Source organism: Anguilla anguilla, chromosome 19 (genome assembly GCF_013347855.1).
Source record: "Anguilla anguilla isolate fAngAng1 chromosome 19, fAngAng1.pri, whole genome shotgun sequence".
Classification (NCBI taxonomy): Eukaryota; Metazoa; Chordata; class Actinopteri; order Anguilliformes; family Anguillidae; genus Anguilla; species Anguilla anguilla.
The window spans coordinates 6,995,366-7,010,937 of NC_049219.1; the positions used below are offsets into that span (position 1 = coordinate 6,995,366).

General features: G+C 49.2%; 2 protein-coding genes across 5 annotated transcripts in view; one reads left to right on the forward strand and one right to left on the reverse strand.

Annotated features, from left to right (window-relative positions):
* The first annotated feature begins 7,250 nt into the window (after nt 1-7,250).
* On the forward strand, nt 7,251-12,807 carry LOC118219219 (carboxypeptidase A1-like). The gene is made up of 11 exons (XM_035402219.1): nt 7,251-7,263; nt 7,727-7,887; nt 8,148-8,282; nt 8,993-9,094; nt 9,515-9,616; nt 10,072-10,170; nt 10,320-10,430; nt 10,803-10,893; nt 11,410-11,609; nt 12,085-12,169; nt 12,527-12,807. Exons 1-11 carry the CDS (start codon nt 7,251-7,253, stop codon nt 12,712-12,714), a joined length of 1,287 nt encoding a protein of 428 aa, XP_035258110.1. The 3' UTR covers nt 12,715-12,807.
* Nucleotides 12,808-14,832: 2,025 nt separating this feature from the next.
* Nucleotides 14,833-15,572, reverse strand: part of LOC118219215 (centrosomal protein of 41 kDa-like) — a 15,866-nt gene continuing 15,126 nt past the window's right edge. For 3 of the 4 annotated variants that reach the window (XM_035402211.1, XM_035402212.1, XM_035402213.1), the window contains one exon: nt 14,833-15,023. In XM_035402211.1, coding sequence (XP_035258102.1) covers nt 14,899-15,023 — 125 coding nt within the window. In that variant the 3' untranslated portion in view covers nt 14,833-14,898. The remainder of the gene's footprint in view (nt 15,024-15,572) is intronic. The other variant, XM_035402214.1, reaches the window with a different exon arrangement.

The window sequence follows — 15,572 nt, forward strand, 5'->3', positions numbered from 1 at the left end:
CGAGGCTTCCAGGCTTCAGGCAGTCATCGAATGCAAAGGATTCGCAACCAAGCACTAAATATGGTGATTTTATTTCAGCAGTATACTCTGAATGCCAATGCCACACCTAGAATCAACTCATTTAGTTAGCTTTCTTGTGCATGAACCCATGATGCAAAGACACACAGCCAGCCAAGAAACAGCGGAACAGGTAATTGCCCAATTACTTTTGCTCCCCCAAAATGGCGGGGCTGTGCACGTAAAAGGCTGCAGTTCCTGACTTTCGCCACTGTAAGCATTTATTTGTTTTGTTTCAAATTATAATCATCGTTAGTCGCGATACTAGCTGGAAGTGCGGTCGTGTTAGCAGCTAGCGCGCTAGCAGGGACGCCTGCGTCTGAGAAGCCCGCGTCGTTTCCATTCTGCGAGAGACTTTGGATGCTGGTTAGCTCGGGGAGTTTTGACTTGTCTGAATTACCCGATGATTGATGGAAGGAGTAGGGCTGATAATGAGCTCTGCATTCCATTCAGGGCTCACGTACCTGCCAGCTATTTCATTGAGTTAGTTTAATGAACGGATGAATTTAAACAGCATGGAGGAACAGTAGTGAAAACTTTTAAAGAGATAAATAGAACGTTAAAGACCTAACATAAATGGATGTGAGTAGTTAAACACGTAAATAATTGAATATTGCGTTTGTCTGTACGTTTGTCTGCTAGTTTCGGTTTTGTTTGGCCCCGAACGCTTGATATCAGACACACCAAATCAATGTTGGAATATCACTGGCTATATTAGATGTGCGTGCGTGCATGAGTGTGTGCGTGTGTGCGTGTGTGCGTGCGTATGAAAAGCCCTTTTCTGTTATACCCCCCCCTCCTCTCTCTCATTCACACACGCACGCACACACACACACACACACACACACACACACACACACACACACACACACACACACCCTCCACGCATGGATTTATTTGTCCCAGAGCCGCCCTCCCAGCCCTCAGGCGCAGCGCGCGGTTCCGTTTTGCCCCCCAGCCTAAGCAAAGAGAAGCGTCTGGATCTTGCGTAAATATTTCGCTCTCGCGGGCGGCTCGGGCCGGATCCGGGGCCCGGCGCATCCTATTCGTCCCGCGGGCCGGGTCGCGCGGTGCATCGTGGGAGTGGCCCCGGCGAGCGGTGGGGGGGTGCCGGCGCCGGGCCCTGTATTTGCGTATAACGCGCTCCGTCGTTTGCTCTCCGCAAACGAGGGCGTTCGACGCACGCCGCGTTTCCAAACGTGCGCGGACAGCCCCCTTTCTTGTTAGCGGTTTCGGCTACTTCAGCCACAGCCGTTTGCTAACAGGTGCACAAAATCAGGCGTGCAGCCGTGCGATCTCCGTAAACACACATTGGCAAAAAAATGGGTCACACTTAAGAGCTCAGTGACTTTTAACGTGGCGCTGCGATAGGATGTCGGTTTGTCGAATTTCTGCCTCGCTAGGGCTGCCCCGGTCCAACATATTGGAGCAACAACAACAACAACGGCTCAGCCGCGAAGCTGTAGGCCGCACGAGCTCATTGGACGAGACCGCCAGGCGGCGAAGCGTGTGTGGGTGGCGGGTCGGAGTCTCAGGTCGGGGAGCGCCCGCGGCGTGAAGCCTGGGTTTCATTTCGCGGAAGCCCCTTTAAGCGCCGAGCCGTTCTCGGCGTTGCTAGCCGCAGCGCGTCGGCGGCGCTGTTAGCGACCCGCTATCGCCGCTAGCGGAGCCTTCGGCTGGCTGAAGGTCGCCGCGGTGACCTGCGCACTTTAGAGGCCGACCGCCTGCCTCGCACATAATTCACATACGCTCCGTCGGGTTCTCTCTGCCACAGGAAAACTTTATTGACCTTCGTTAACCGATCTGTGGCATGTTTCAGCTTCCGGGTGAGTCATTCAGTGCTCGCTGGTACAGTAATGAGACCCTGTACTGTAGGGACAGGATGGCCAACTAACACGCTGAGTCACAGTTTCCAGCAATTGCCCCTCCTTATGAACACCCACAACAGGCAATGTAACCACCCCGCTTCTCTCGTAAACGAGTAATAACCCCGCCCACTCTCATAATTGACATCAACAGCGAGCACAGTAACTCCGCCCTCTCTCTCTCTCTCTCTCTCATAATGAACACCCACAACAGGCGCAATAACTCCCCTTCTCTCTCAAAATGGACGCCAACCGCGAGCACAATAACCCTGCCCTCTCTATCGTTACGCACACTCTCAAACAAGCAAATGCTCGTGTGACGCCGTCACCAACAAGCAACGTTTGCGCCCCGTGCAGGAGCAGACGGACGTTCGGTCAGCACGCGAGCCGATTGGAGGAAACCCACGCCACTCACCGGGGCGAGGTCCTGGGGACCCTCCCACCCTGGAACTCCCTGTTCTAGGTTCGTACTTTTTTCTTTTTTTTAAACCGCATGTTGTTATGACAAGCGAACAATTTAAAGTTCAAGTTGAGAAGCACTGTAATTCGATCTAAAGCTCCTTCGAAAAAGCATTTTTAAAGTAGCGGGGTGGGGGGGGGGGGGGGCACCTTGCAGAAACTTGTTGCCGGGCGCAATTAGAAAAATCAGGGGGCCCAAAGGGAAGGCGCTCCGAGTTTCACAACTACACGTGTTTATGTGCGTATCTCCTGCGTGACTGAGCCCCGTGGTATGAGAACTACAAAACCCACAATCCAATTTGTCGATAAGTCGCCGAAGTGGTATGGATATTGAAGCAGCGGTCTGGCTGAATGATCGATTAACCTCCTGAGACCTAGTAATTCAATGTTGTCCCCTGTGGGGGACATGAGTCTCTGGTCTTAATTGTAAGAACTATATGTTCTATTTTGCATTCAATAAAAATATCATTAATAATTAATAATATTTTCAATAAAATATTCTCACTGCAATGAGTCACAAAGACATTAGCATTATGTGGAAAAAATAATAATAATGAAAGTACTAACCTGTCCCATGCACACCAAGAATACTGACCCGAAAAAAATGTATAAATGAAGAGGACTTTTCTTCACAATTGAGCTTTGCTGGCAGCATGCACAAGCTCAACAGCGCCCTCTGCAGGTTCCCTCGCCTCGCCCCCCTTCCCTCCTCACGTCTGCACAGCTGACTGTCAGTCAGCGGTTCATCCTGTGACCTGTACAGTCTGTTCAAACGCAAGGTCTTAATAGAGCTCCTGTACTGTAATAGCCCCGGGGTGTGTATCTGGCAACCATCCAACTGTCAACTGTAAAAAAAGTAAAAAATGTCTAATTAACTAATTCCCATTGGCTGGAGGCCCTGTTCTTTAGCTTAGCTGGCTAGTCGCTAGCGGTAACTCAAACCGCTCGTGCAGCCGTTGTCTGTGAGGGCTGGAAGGGTTCATGGCTGACAGTTGAAGAATCTCTCTGTTGCTGTTGGGTCACATTGGAAACGGTTCCTCTCTCTGTTGCTCCCTTCCTTTCTCTCTGTACCTGTATGTGATGTGTTCGCATTGTGAGGTCAGAACGCTGCGTTTTTATCGCCGTGTGAGCACACCTCCCCTAAGCAAAGAAGAAATTTGACTTTTTCACACAATGTGAAACCAATATCCAGCAACTAAAGTAAAATAAAGCAAGACCATTTAATTTCTCGTTAAACACACACACACACACACAAAAACATTTTCACACTTCTGTGTCCCTTTTTAAAATCCAGCGTGCAATCCCTCTTAGTACAGTTAACCCTTTGGGGAGTCGTTTTTTTTTGGATTGTGACATCAGCATTAGAATGTTCAGTTGAGAACGTTCTAATCACACACTTGCGATCATACACCTTAAAGGGTTAAGGAATGTGGGGAAATGGAATGTTCTAGGTTTATTGTGACCTGTTTGTGCGGAACAGTGCGCGGCGTTGTCTGGGTTCGGCGCTGGGGGGGGGGGTGGGGGGGCGGGGATGGGGGGGGGGGGCGAGGAGTGGATCCGCGTGGTGTTCTTTCTGAAGGGGGTTCAGTGTCGTCCGTTTCGGAGAACAGCCGACGGCGCCGGCGAGGCCGAAGGCTTCCCGCTTTTGATGCCGCTAATCGTCTCGTTCTCTCAGATCGGGCCCCGCTCAGATCCTCAGCCGGGGGCCGATAGCGGAGCAGGGAGGCACGCGTGCAGAGAGGCCCCGAGGTCTGCCGGGACGGAGTCCCAGAAGAGCCAAGATGGAGGTCGGCGGTAAGGCCATGCGAGGGTCTGGTTTTACTAAGACTTTTAGCACGTGCAAAACTTCTCAGGGCACGCAAAACTAATGACACGACCAACGATTGGTGCAAAACAAATACTGTGACCAATCGCTGGTCATGTTACTGGTTTTTGCGTGCGCTAACAAGTGCTGGGCTTGAGGTTTGACTTGAGGATTGATTTTCTCCCTGAATTACACACATTCGGTGGTAGCCTGGCAACCTCCTAGCTGGCTGGAAAACTTTCACTGTTCAACCAAACGTAGCCAGGATTTCACCCGAACGCCTAAGCAGCATTTCACTAGCATTCCACCGACTTTTCAGCACTAAAATGTCCACTGGGATGTTCACACAAAATGCACACACAACGCGAAATAGTGCATTTGAAAAGAAGAAGGTGAGGAGAGGGAGGGAAGAGGATGACACTCCACTTGGCCCCTCCCCATAGATATGAAAACCCCGCCCCACTTTACCATGCTCAACCTCTTACGTGGAAAAGAGTAAAAGCACCTGGAATTAAGACTGTTCAGCCCAATTATACCCAGTAAATCAAAAAAAGCAAGCTGACAGTAAAACTTTAAAAAGCAGACTTGGCATGTAAACCACGAATATATCAGAGAGCCCCATCTCATTACATAACTCACGCACAGAGACCCCTTTTGTCCTGAGTTCAAAGCTGAATTCAAAGAACTGCGAAGCTAAGTATAGCCACAATTATAAAGTGGGGGAGAGGGGGAGTGGGGGGGGGGGGGTGTAACCGTATCAAATCTGTTTCCTTATAGGCTGGTTTGTTCTGTTGACACTGCGGACTGTGTTCACCAGTGACGCTTCGGGGGGGGAAGAATGAGAGAAGGGGCTTCATCACAGGCGCGCTTCCTCGCAGCTATGGAACCGATCGATTTGGGCCCCCCCCACCCCTCGCTGAAACGGGCACCGCCGTCCTCGCCCGAGCGGAGTCCGCGTGAGGGCGTTCCTCGCACTCCCCCCTCCCCCCTCCCCCCCCCCTCCTCCGCTCGCGTCAAACCCAGGTGCCCTTTTCCATCTTAAACCTGCAACAGTGGTCCCAGCTATCACCCTCCCCCCCCCTCCCCCCCTCCCTCCCTCCCTCAGAGACAGCATGCATTTCAGTGGATACCATAGACGCCGCCATAGATACCACCATAAATACCGTAGAGTTCACCTCACAGCATCTCTTCTCCTGGGCGTCGCGGCGTAGACCGGGGGAAGAACACTCCCCTGCCTCCGCCGTCCAGACAGCGATGGGACCTCGCAGCACGCGTTCGCAGGGAAGCCTGGCAGTCGGCTGTGCGGTATGAATAAATGTGAGCAGATGTTTTTTTTTTAGAGACGAAGACGCCGAATTCGCTCCCCCCGACCGTCTCCGGCGCTTTGAAGCTCGCCGGAGGGTACGGACGATGACGAGACCACATAGACACAAGGGAAGAGCGGGGAGCAAACTCTCAAAAAACTCCACCCGAGGGAGGAAAAGCCGGGGTTTGAACCCGCAACATTTTGTTGCACAGAAGGCTGCTGCTAAGGTGACAGGTAATTCGAATGCACGTATTCTCCGACTGAGGCGATAATCGATCGATTATGTTTCATTATTTAAATGAAAATAGTGTGCATTTATGAATCATGCCCCCTTCCCAGCACGCACCTACCACACTTAAAGAAAGCAGAGGACATAAGCGTTCTTAGAAGTGCACTACTGGCTAGAGCAGGGGTGGGACATTCCTGTCCTGGAGGGGCCGGTGTGTGTGCAGGTTTTTGTTTCCACCAATTACTCCTGGCTGAATGAGCTGATTGGCTGCATACACCAACACTGGTTCACTCGTAGATTGGATCACAGTGGTACATTTCATTTAGGGACACAAGAACAAGTCTTTGGCTCTCGTTCGTTCGCTTATCAAGAAACGTAGGTGATGTGTCAGACGGCGTGAATATTGGGGCTAATTAAATCATTAAGGGCGGAAGTTGGCGTGAAGATCAGAAACAGATACAGCCCTCATTGCCCACCTCTGGGCTAGAGTGTATAGCTCATGTTCGGTGACTGTGGGGGGAAAAAAAACTTATCATTCAAACACAAGATTCTAACCAACTACTCAGGCACACCTGTAAGCTGTCACAGCTTTAACCCCCATTAATTAGGTTGTCTGATTGGAACCACCTGTTGTACGAATCACAGATCACACAGGCTCGAGCATTCCACAAATGAACCAAAAGCTTTCACAAATATCTGCATGTTAGGTGGCGGGTTTATATTGTTATATTTTTCCACATTCTCTTCTTTGCGGTCATTTTAGGAGCAGAGTTTTTAACCGTCTCACGTTTTTAACGTTCTAAAATAAAATGTAAACATATTTGAGTTTTTCGACTAAATTATTGTGTTTAAAACTAAAAAGCACTGTGTCTCCTTTTTTTTTCTCCTATTATTTTACGGTCTTAAACGTTAACGGGGAAAAACACTCCAGTACAGCAACGTTCTGAACCCTGGTTGCTCTGTCACATCACATGGTAAAAATATTGTTGAACAATAATCACAGCTTAGTGATTTAAAACAGTTTGTTTACAGACGAATGCTTATGAACTTCAAAACTTCTACCACTTGTTTATCTGCAATTGACCTAAAGAGCTCACTGCAGCTCTTGAATGCATTAAATCAATCTGCCTCACTTTAACCGTTTAAGGTATAGGATCAATAAAAATACAATTAGAATGTCCTTACCTGAACATTCTAATGCTGATGTCACAATCACTGCTGGTAATTGAAAGCAGCGGAGTTCTAGAACACTGACTTAGAATTCTGAGAAAACATTCCAAAAAATCTTCTCTACAAAGGGTTAACTGTTCCACACAGCTTTTCAACTAGATTGCAATTAGTCAAATGTGGTCAAGCATGTGGTCAAACAGCTGGGCCGTTAGCTACCTGAATGTTTACAGATCTATTTAATTTTCTATTATACCCAGCATGAAAAGGCGATGAAATATGGAAATAATAAATATGGACGCGTGTGTCTGAGTGTGACTTCCTGCACCCTCTCTTGGTTAAACGTTAGCTGCCAACGTGGCAATGGCGAAACATGGTGAGCCCGCTTTTGCAATCGTAGTTAACGGCTTTAATAGGGGAACAATAACAGATGCACACTGATACTTCCCTCGCCCTTAAGCCTACGTTTTTTTCAAGCATCTGCTAAAAAAAAAGATACATTTATCATAATCATCTTTGCAGAAAAAAATCGAGCATTTTCACTTATTACTATGTTTAACACAGTGACAACGATAATGTCAAGAAAAAAGGTTTGGTTCACCATTTTTTCTGCCTTAAAACAATAAGGCCAATTTCACACACACATTAAGCCTACTCCTAGACTGAAGTATATTTTGAATGGCGATTCTCCACACAAAGCTCAGTCCAGTTCAGGATTAATCTTAATCTGTGTACGCGTATGTGAAGGCAGCCCTACAACTTGGGAGTTTGGTGAGCGAAGACTGTGCCAAGCTCCACTGCTTAACGTGTGCTCTCGAGCTCCCTCTGCTGGATCCTTTGACAAACAGCAAGAAGGAGAGGTGGTGGAGATGTTAAAGCAGGGGTGGTGATTGGCTGTGAACTCCCTGTGATCTCCAGAGACCAGGTTCTGAGAATAAGGGCGGAGGACGAGGCTCAGCTCGCTCTGCTCCAGGACCTGAGCGAGATGGACTGGCTACAGGTGAGTCTGACCCCGGGCGGCCACATCTACCTGAAATCAAAACAACGCACGCATCAAGTCATCCTAAACGGGCGTCAAAATTAACCTGTATTTTTTTATCTTGACTGTTATTAGAGAGGTAAATTAGTTTAAATAACTTCACATTGAAATGTAAGCGTTAGATAAAAGCAAAGGTCAACTCAGCATTCGAGGCCAGTGTGCCTCTTACATCATCACAGGGTGTTTCTCTGCTGTTAAAGGAGATATTTTTTCCCAAACAGCTGGACCTCTGGAAGGAGCCCACCCACCCTTCCCTCCCTGTGGACATCCATGTCCCCTTCCACAACCTTCAGGACGTCAAGGCCTACCTGCTGTTCAACGAGATCCTGTACACCATCATGATCGAGGACCTGCAGGTGGGACGGCAATACTTCTGAAAGAGTCTAATAGGCTATTAAAAACAAAGAAAAAAATCCCTTTAAGTCTTTTTTGTTATTAGTCATAATTCAGGGAGAATTAGAGTAACAACCAGACACACAACACAAGTATCCTAACCTGCACATACATATTCAAGAGCAGCATTAGCTTCACAAGGATAAACAGTGATAAGAGGGCCAACACAGTTTGCAACGATTAACTGCATGACTTAACAATTAACTGCACTGGACTCAAAGCACGCAGTACTAGGGTGGACTTATAAGTAGGGGGCTACTTATAAAGAGCAGCAGTATTTAAAGAACAGCGCTATTTAAAGAGCAGCAGTATTTACAGAGCAGTGCTACTTAAAGAGCAGCAGTATTTACAGAGCAGCGCTACTTAAAGAGCAGCAGTATTTACAGAGCAGTGCTACTTAAAGAGCAGCAGTATTTACAGAGCAGTGCTACTTAAAGAGCAGCAGTATTTACAGAGCAGAGCTACTTAAAGAGCAGCAGTATTTAAAGAGCAGCGCTACTTAAAGAGCAGCAGTATTTACAGAGCAGTGCTACTTAAAGAGCAGCAGTATTTACAGAGCAGCGCTACTTAAAGAGCAGCAGTATTTACAGAGCAGTGCTACTTAAAGAGCAGCAGTATTTACAGAGCAGCGCTACTTAAAGAGCAGCGGTGACCCGCTCCTTTCCCGCCGCAGGCCGTTCTGGACCAGGAGCAGCGGGAGATGCAGAGCGCCCGTTCGGCCCCGCCGAGGAACACCGACGCCTACGACTACGCCAACTACCACACCCTGAGCGAGGTCAGTGCCCCCGAACCCAGGCTCCGGCACCTCTCCCCATGTGTGGGGCAGCCCCTGTAATTACAACCCTCCTAATTAAATCCTCCGGTTTAATTACTCTGATGAACAAATCTGCCATAAGCCCCATTTACTAGCACCCACAGTGGGTACAGATTTCCTGAGCGCCCTGCAAGCCTTCAAACGGCAACATGAAATGAACCTGAAATTACTATAATTAAGCCACAAAGGCTGGAGAAAAAAAACTGCCAACACCAGCCAATTAGGGCCTGGATTTGGTGTTACTATGAGAATAACTACCTCACAGAGAGAGGGGGGTTTCGGGGCTACTGTCCCCTGCTGTACATGCCCGGCATGGGACTCTGAGATTCAAGACGGCCACGCCTCCCGACTCATGCCTCGCTCTCTCCGCACCGGGTCCAGATCTACAGCTTCATGGACATGCTGGTGGCGGAGAACCCGACCCTGGTGAGCAAGATCCAGATCGGCGCCAGCTACGAGCAGCGCCCGCTGAACGTGCTCAAGGTGAGTCCCGAACGCGTCCGTAGCGCCGCGCTAGCATTTACACACAGGCATCCATTACAGTGACCTCACACTGGACATCTTTACGATTCCTTCCTGTTAAAATGTGGGACAATATCTTTACAGTGCACACTTATAGATGGTTCATGGGACAAAGCACCCAGGCTACCAATATCATAAAGCCTGGAAAGGCTGCTCAGGTCATTCTTTGGAAACGTAATCCAGGAAAAAAAAAGGGTTTTAGGTGGGCATGCCAGCACAGCTGTAAGGGGGCCTCTTAATGGATATGGACTTAAGACTAAAGCACCCAAACTATTTCTCCAGACTTCATTTTCTAATGAAATTTCAGCGAAACTCAAATTACAATCAGAGATCCAAGTGGATGTACACATGGTAAAGTGTTTAAAAACGTCCCGTTGTTTGGCTTTGATCTTTACCGCACCCTTCCAAACCTGCAGTTCAGCACCGGACCCAACCGTCCCGCAGTGTGGCTTGACACCGGGATCCACTCCAGGGAGTGGGTCACCCAGGCGAGCGGCACCTGGTTCGCCAAGAAGGTACCGGAAGCACTCAGCCCTGCCCCCCCCCCCCCCACCGCCCTGAACGACGCTCACTTCTTCCCTAATTTACGTCAAGCTAAACAAACACAACGGCCTTTAGAAGAACAAACAAAATCTTAACTTAACGTTTCTTACCCGACGAACAGATCGTGACGGACTACGGCCGCGACCCCGCCCTCACCGACATCCTCAATAGGATGGACATCTTCCTGGAGATCGTGACCAACCCCGACGGCTACGCGTACACCCACACCCAGGTGAGTCCCGCCCAGCGTGCCGGTTTACCAGCAGGGCCGCTGGCCTGGTTCCATAACAAAACCATCAACAGAACAACTGTCCAATTTTATTAGGACCTCTGAATCCGGGTCTCTCAAAACGTACTCATTTTTAAAACTTCTGTTCAACCTTCAGTAACAATTTTTCACTGCACTACTGTTTCCCAAAATGTCTATAGTCTTCATTCTGTTTTATTTATCTATACTTTTCTTGTGTTGTGCTTTTTATACCAAGGAAAAATGTGAATATTATCTGCCCAAGTGTCATTACCTTATTTAACAGAGGTCATTCTCAGACTGAGCATGCTCAGTAGGGGCTCGCTTTGATGCATTTATTATTTTTTTTTTTTACAGAACCGCATGTGGCGTAAGACCAGGAAGCCAAACCCCGGAACAACCTGCGTGGGCGTCGACCCCAACAGGAACTGGGACGCTGGTTTCGGAGGTAAACGCGTTCGATCCGCTTCTTTTAAACCACCCCCTGCAGTACCTACAAAAAAATAAATAAAAAATCAAGTGAGGCAAGAAAAACAAAACAAAAAACAAAGAAATTAATGTTCATCTCCAACTCTTTAGATTAAGTTTTCTCTCAGCACTCTCTCAAGAAAAATTGAGACACCACCAGTTTAATGCATCACCAACTGTACCCCACAAATGTTTTAAATCTATCAGAGAAATGGAGGCCCATCAGATCAAGTACAGGCACCCAAAGGTACACCTTTGTTTGAGAGACCACCCGTGTGCCCGAAAGAAGTCTTAATGTGCTGGCTGTACAGACCCACCTGAACGCCGACCTTCCAAAGCCCTCCTTGAAGGCGGGTCTTTGCGATGTGATTGGTCTGAAGGCGTGACTTCGCGCTGTGAATGGTCTGAAGGCGGGTCTTGGCGCTGTGATTGGTCTGAAGGCGGGTCTTGGCGCTGTGATTGGTCTGAAGGCGGGTCTTGGCGCTGTGATTGGCAGGTGCCGGCGCCAGTGGCTACGCCTGCAGCGAGACCTACCGCGGGCCCCGGGCTCACTCCGAGTCGGAGGTCAGCTCCATCGTGGACTTCGTGCGTTCCCACGGCAACATCAAGGCCTTCGTCTCCATCCACAGCTACTCGCAGATGCTGCTGTACCCCTACGGCTACACCCGCCAGCCCGTTCCAGAGCAGCCCGAGCTGGTGAGCCAATCGCCACGGCTACGCCAAGCCCAGCCCACCCCTGGGACCGCCTACAGGGCGGCCTGTATTTAAACTGTGAAATACAGGAAGCTGGCTGTCTGGTAACAACGTACTTCACTGCTAAACTGCTTAAAGAGATTAAAGGGCATCAAGGACTGTTCTTAAAAAAAAAAATGAGCCTGCCAATTATGTTAAATATGGATGTGAGGGAAGGTTTATTTTTGTACCAAGACATACCAAGTATGATCACATTCCTTATTACTTAAACTCTTAACCTTTGACACTAAGCAGCAACAAGCACAGGTCTCATTTTTTATTTCCATGGAAATAACTGGTGCTTGTAACCGTTTTAATGAATACTGAAAACATGCATGGACATTGCCATTTTATCCTTGAGCCCAGAACATTTAGAAGTATTTATTTAGCTTGCTTGTGTGTGAACATTTGGATTGAACGGTTTCTCTTCTCTTCCCAGCATGCACTAGCCAAGAAGGCCATCACTGAGCTGGCCTCTCTGTACGGAACCAGATACACCTACGGCAGCATTATCGACACCATCTGTGAGTGACCCGCACGCACGCACGCACGCACGCACGCACGCACGCACGCACGCACGCACGCACGCACGCACGCACGCACACACACAAGACATACACACACAGACACACACACACACACGTACATACACAAGACACACACACACAGACACACACACAGATGGATGCACACACTCGCATATACACAAGACGCACCCACACACACATGCGCACGAACATACACAAGACACACATGTACATACACAACACACATGCATACGTCCACATACACAAGGCACACACACAGACACACACACACCATAAGCTCCAGTGCTCAGCACAGGTTCGCTGGCTGAATCCGTGCGCTCCTCTTTCCCGCAGACCAAGCGAGCGGCGGCACCATCGACTGGACCTACAACCAAGGCATCAAGTACTCCTACACCTTCGAGCTGAGGGACACCGGTCGCTACGGCTTCGTCCTGCCGGCCGATCAGATCATCCCCACCGCCCAGGAGACCTGGCTGGCCCTGATGGTCATCATGGAGCACGCCAAGGACAACATGTACTGAGAGGTCGAGCGGAGGGCAAGGACAGCCCCGAAACGTGGCTGTCCGCTCGCACGGTTCAGTTTAGACTAGGTACACCTTCTCTCAAAGAAAAACTACAAAAAAAAAATACAAATAAAAAAAATCTACTTTCCACTGGCATTCTGTCTTCTTTACTCCTGTCATTTGGAACGGGAGCACTTCAGGGTGCTGAAAATGACCTCAAAGGGTCAGTTCACGTTCTGGGATACCTCTGATGTGGTTTCAGTTTGAGCCTGTGTTCTCGACTGGCCGACAGCTTCTGCGTGCAATTAGGCATACTCTCCAAACTTTCTGACGAGTTTGGAATATATGCGTAATGACCGGAAACGTAAGGAAGCGAACTGCACCATCAATAGGAACGTGGCTTAAGTACTGAACACGGGAATGATCCACACCAACCAACACTCAGCAGGGTTTAAAACACGTATGCTTTATTACACGTCAAATATACAAAACGGGACAGGCCGGAGAGAGGGAGACCGCGTTCCGACTACGAGCTCCGGGAGTTCGATTCTTCCTTCCTCGTTCCAGCCTCCTGGCGGAATTCTTTAAAGGACGGTTTTGGACCCGTCGGCACGGTAAAAAAAACACACACTCGGAGATAGCGAACGCACAATGAAGCGCGTGTGTGAACACACGCGTGAGACAGGACGTGGAACGGCGACGGAACGAGGGTACCAGTGCCCAGGTCCGAGGCACTGGCAGAAAAAACGTCCGTCGCTAGGAGACGTCTTCTGCAAATCTCGCCGTCGCGCTCAGAAATGCACCAATACTGTTGCACAATCCCCCCCAATATCTTATTAAACCCCGCCCCCAAACGTACTTCTGATTGCCCAGTTGCAGTGAAAACAATTGTCCCAGGCCACAAGTGTCATTTTCTTTCAAAAGACTGACACATGCATTGCATGCGCTGCAGACGGTCGCTGCCCCAGCCTAGCGTCCTAAACTCACGTCGCTGGTGCAAAGGTGTGGCCCACTAAAATCACCCAAACGGTTCTTTGAGCCGGTCGGTGAACGACTGTCCGGTAAAAAGGCCTTCTTCGGTAAACTGGGGGAATCCACAAACCCTTCACAGAATTAAGGGCGTGCAACGAACCGCTCCAAAAAAAGCTCTCCCTCGATTTAAAAATACCTTAATTTAAATTAACGCGCGACTGAGCCTAATCTGCTCACAGAGTTAAATTTCTAATCTTTCAGGGAAAGCGCGGAGGCGAAAACAATGATTACAAAAGTAGGGCTTTGCAGTAACAGTGCTTTTTCCTTTGACCTTCGCGTTCAAACCCGTTCTTTGTTCGTTTCGGAGAACTCAGGTGCATCGTTTCTGCGGTCACAGGTACGTAGCCGTAGCCGTGTAAAACGTGTTTGGATCAGAGCGTGTTTGGGTCTTCTGGACGGTTTCTCTCTTCTGTGCTTCCTGTAAACAGCATCAGAGACAGACATCGTCTTCAGCCAGACAGGCGATTACATTTGAATTCACGCATTTCGGCTAAAAAGCGAAATTACGCACTAAAAAGCCAAACTCGGTTCAGTCGACCGGAATATAAAAAAACAAAAACAAATAAAGCTTACCGTCGACTAAACGGCAAACGGAGAGATTTAGTCACGCGAGCGCTCCGTCGTTTTCCGACTAACGCCCACACGAACGACAAACAGCGAAACGGGCCGCTGGTGATCCTTCATCAGCCCACGTACTCATCACGGGGAACATGTTCGGCAAACCGCAAGGTCACAGAAATAAGAGCAGCCGAGGGAGACCGTTTATTCGCACTCAAACATTCCAGCCCCCCCGACGAACGGCAAACATGCATATAAAAGTACATCGTTAAAAAAAAAAAAAAAAAAAAAGTTTATTTTTAGGACGCTCAAGTTCCTGTATTCGCACCTTTTGCTCTCGTCTGCTGCATGGAGACAGGAAGTGAAAGGTGAACCTGTACAGAGAGCGGCTCCCGGCCCCCGTGGGCAAACAGAGGGCTTCACCTCGCGTGGGGTGGGGGGGGGGGGGGGGCGGGACTCCTACCGTACTAAAAGCAGCAGGTTCGGACGCGTGTGTCTGAGAGGCTACGGACGGTCGGGGTTAGGGAGGAGGGGGAGGGGGAGGGGGCGGGGCTGTGGGAAACCCGGTTGGGCGTGGCGTGGGGTGGGGTGCGGAGGTGGGAGGGGCGGGGCCTATTTCCAGGGCCGGCTGCTCTGGGACCTGGTGCTGTCCGAGCCGGCCGAGGAGAGGGACTGGCGGCTCCTGGCGCTGGACACCGTGGACTGGGCACTGCTCACCGACATCCGGCTCAGCCGACCTGGACACACACACACACACACACACACACACACACACACACACAGACACACACACACAGACACACGCACACACACAAACGCACACACAAACGCACACACACACACACACACACACACACACACACAGAAACACAGACAGACACACACACACACACACACACACACACACACACACACACACACACACACACACACACAGGCACACACACACACACACACACACACACACACACAGGCGCACACACACACACACACACACACACACACACACACACAGACAGACACACACGCACACACCATATATGTTAAAATAGATCTCATTTATTAATATGGCAGACACATTTGTGTCAAAACTGCTGGTGTTGTTGAACCCTTTTGAAGAGTAGGTTTTTTCTGAATGTTTTTAAAAAATTCTAAGTCAGTGTTCTAGAACTCCAGCAGTGATTGTGACATCAGCATCAGAATGTTCAGTTAAGAACATTCTACTCACATGTGACCTTACACCTTAAAGAGTAATACAAGGTAAGTGGGATGGCGTTCGGTCCTCC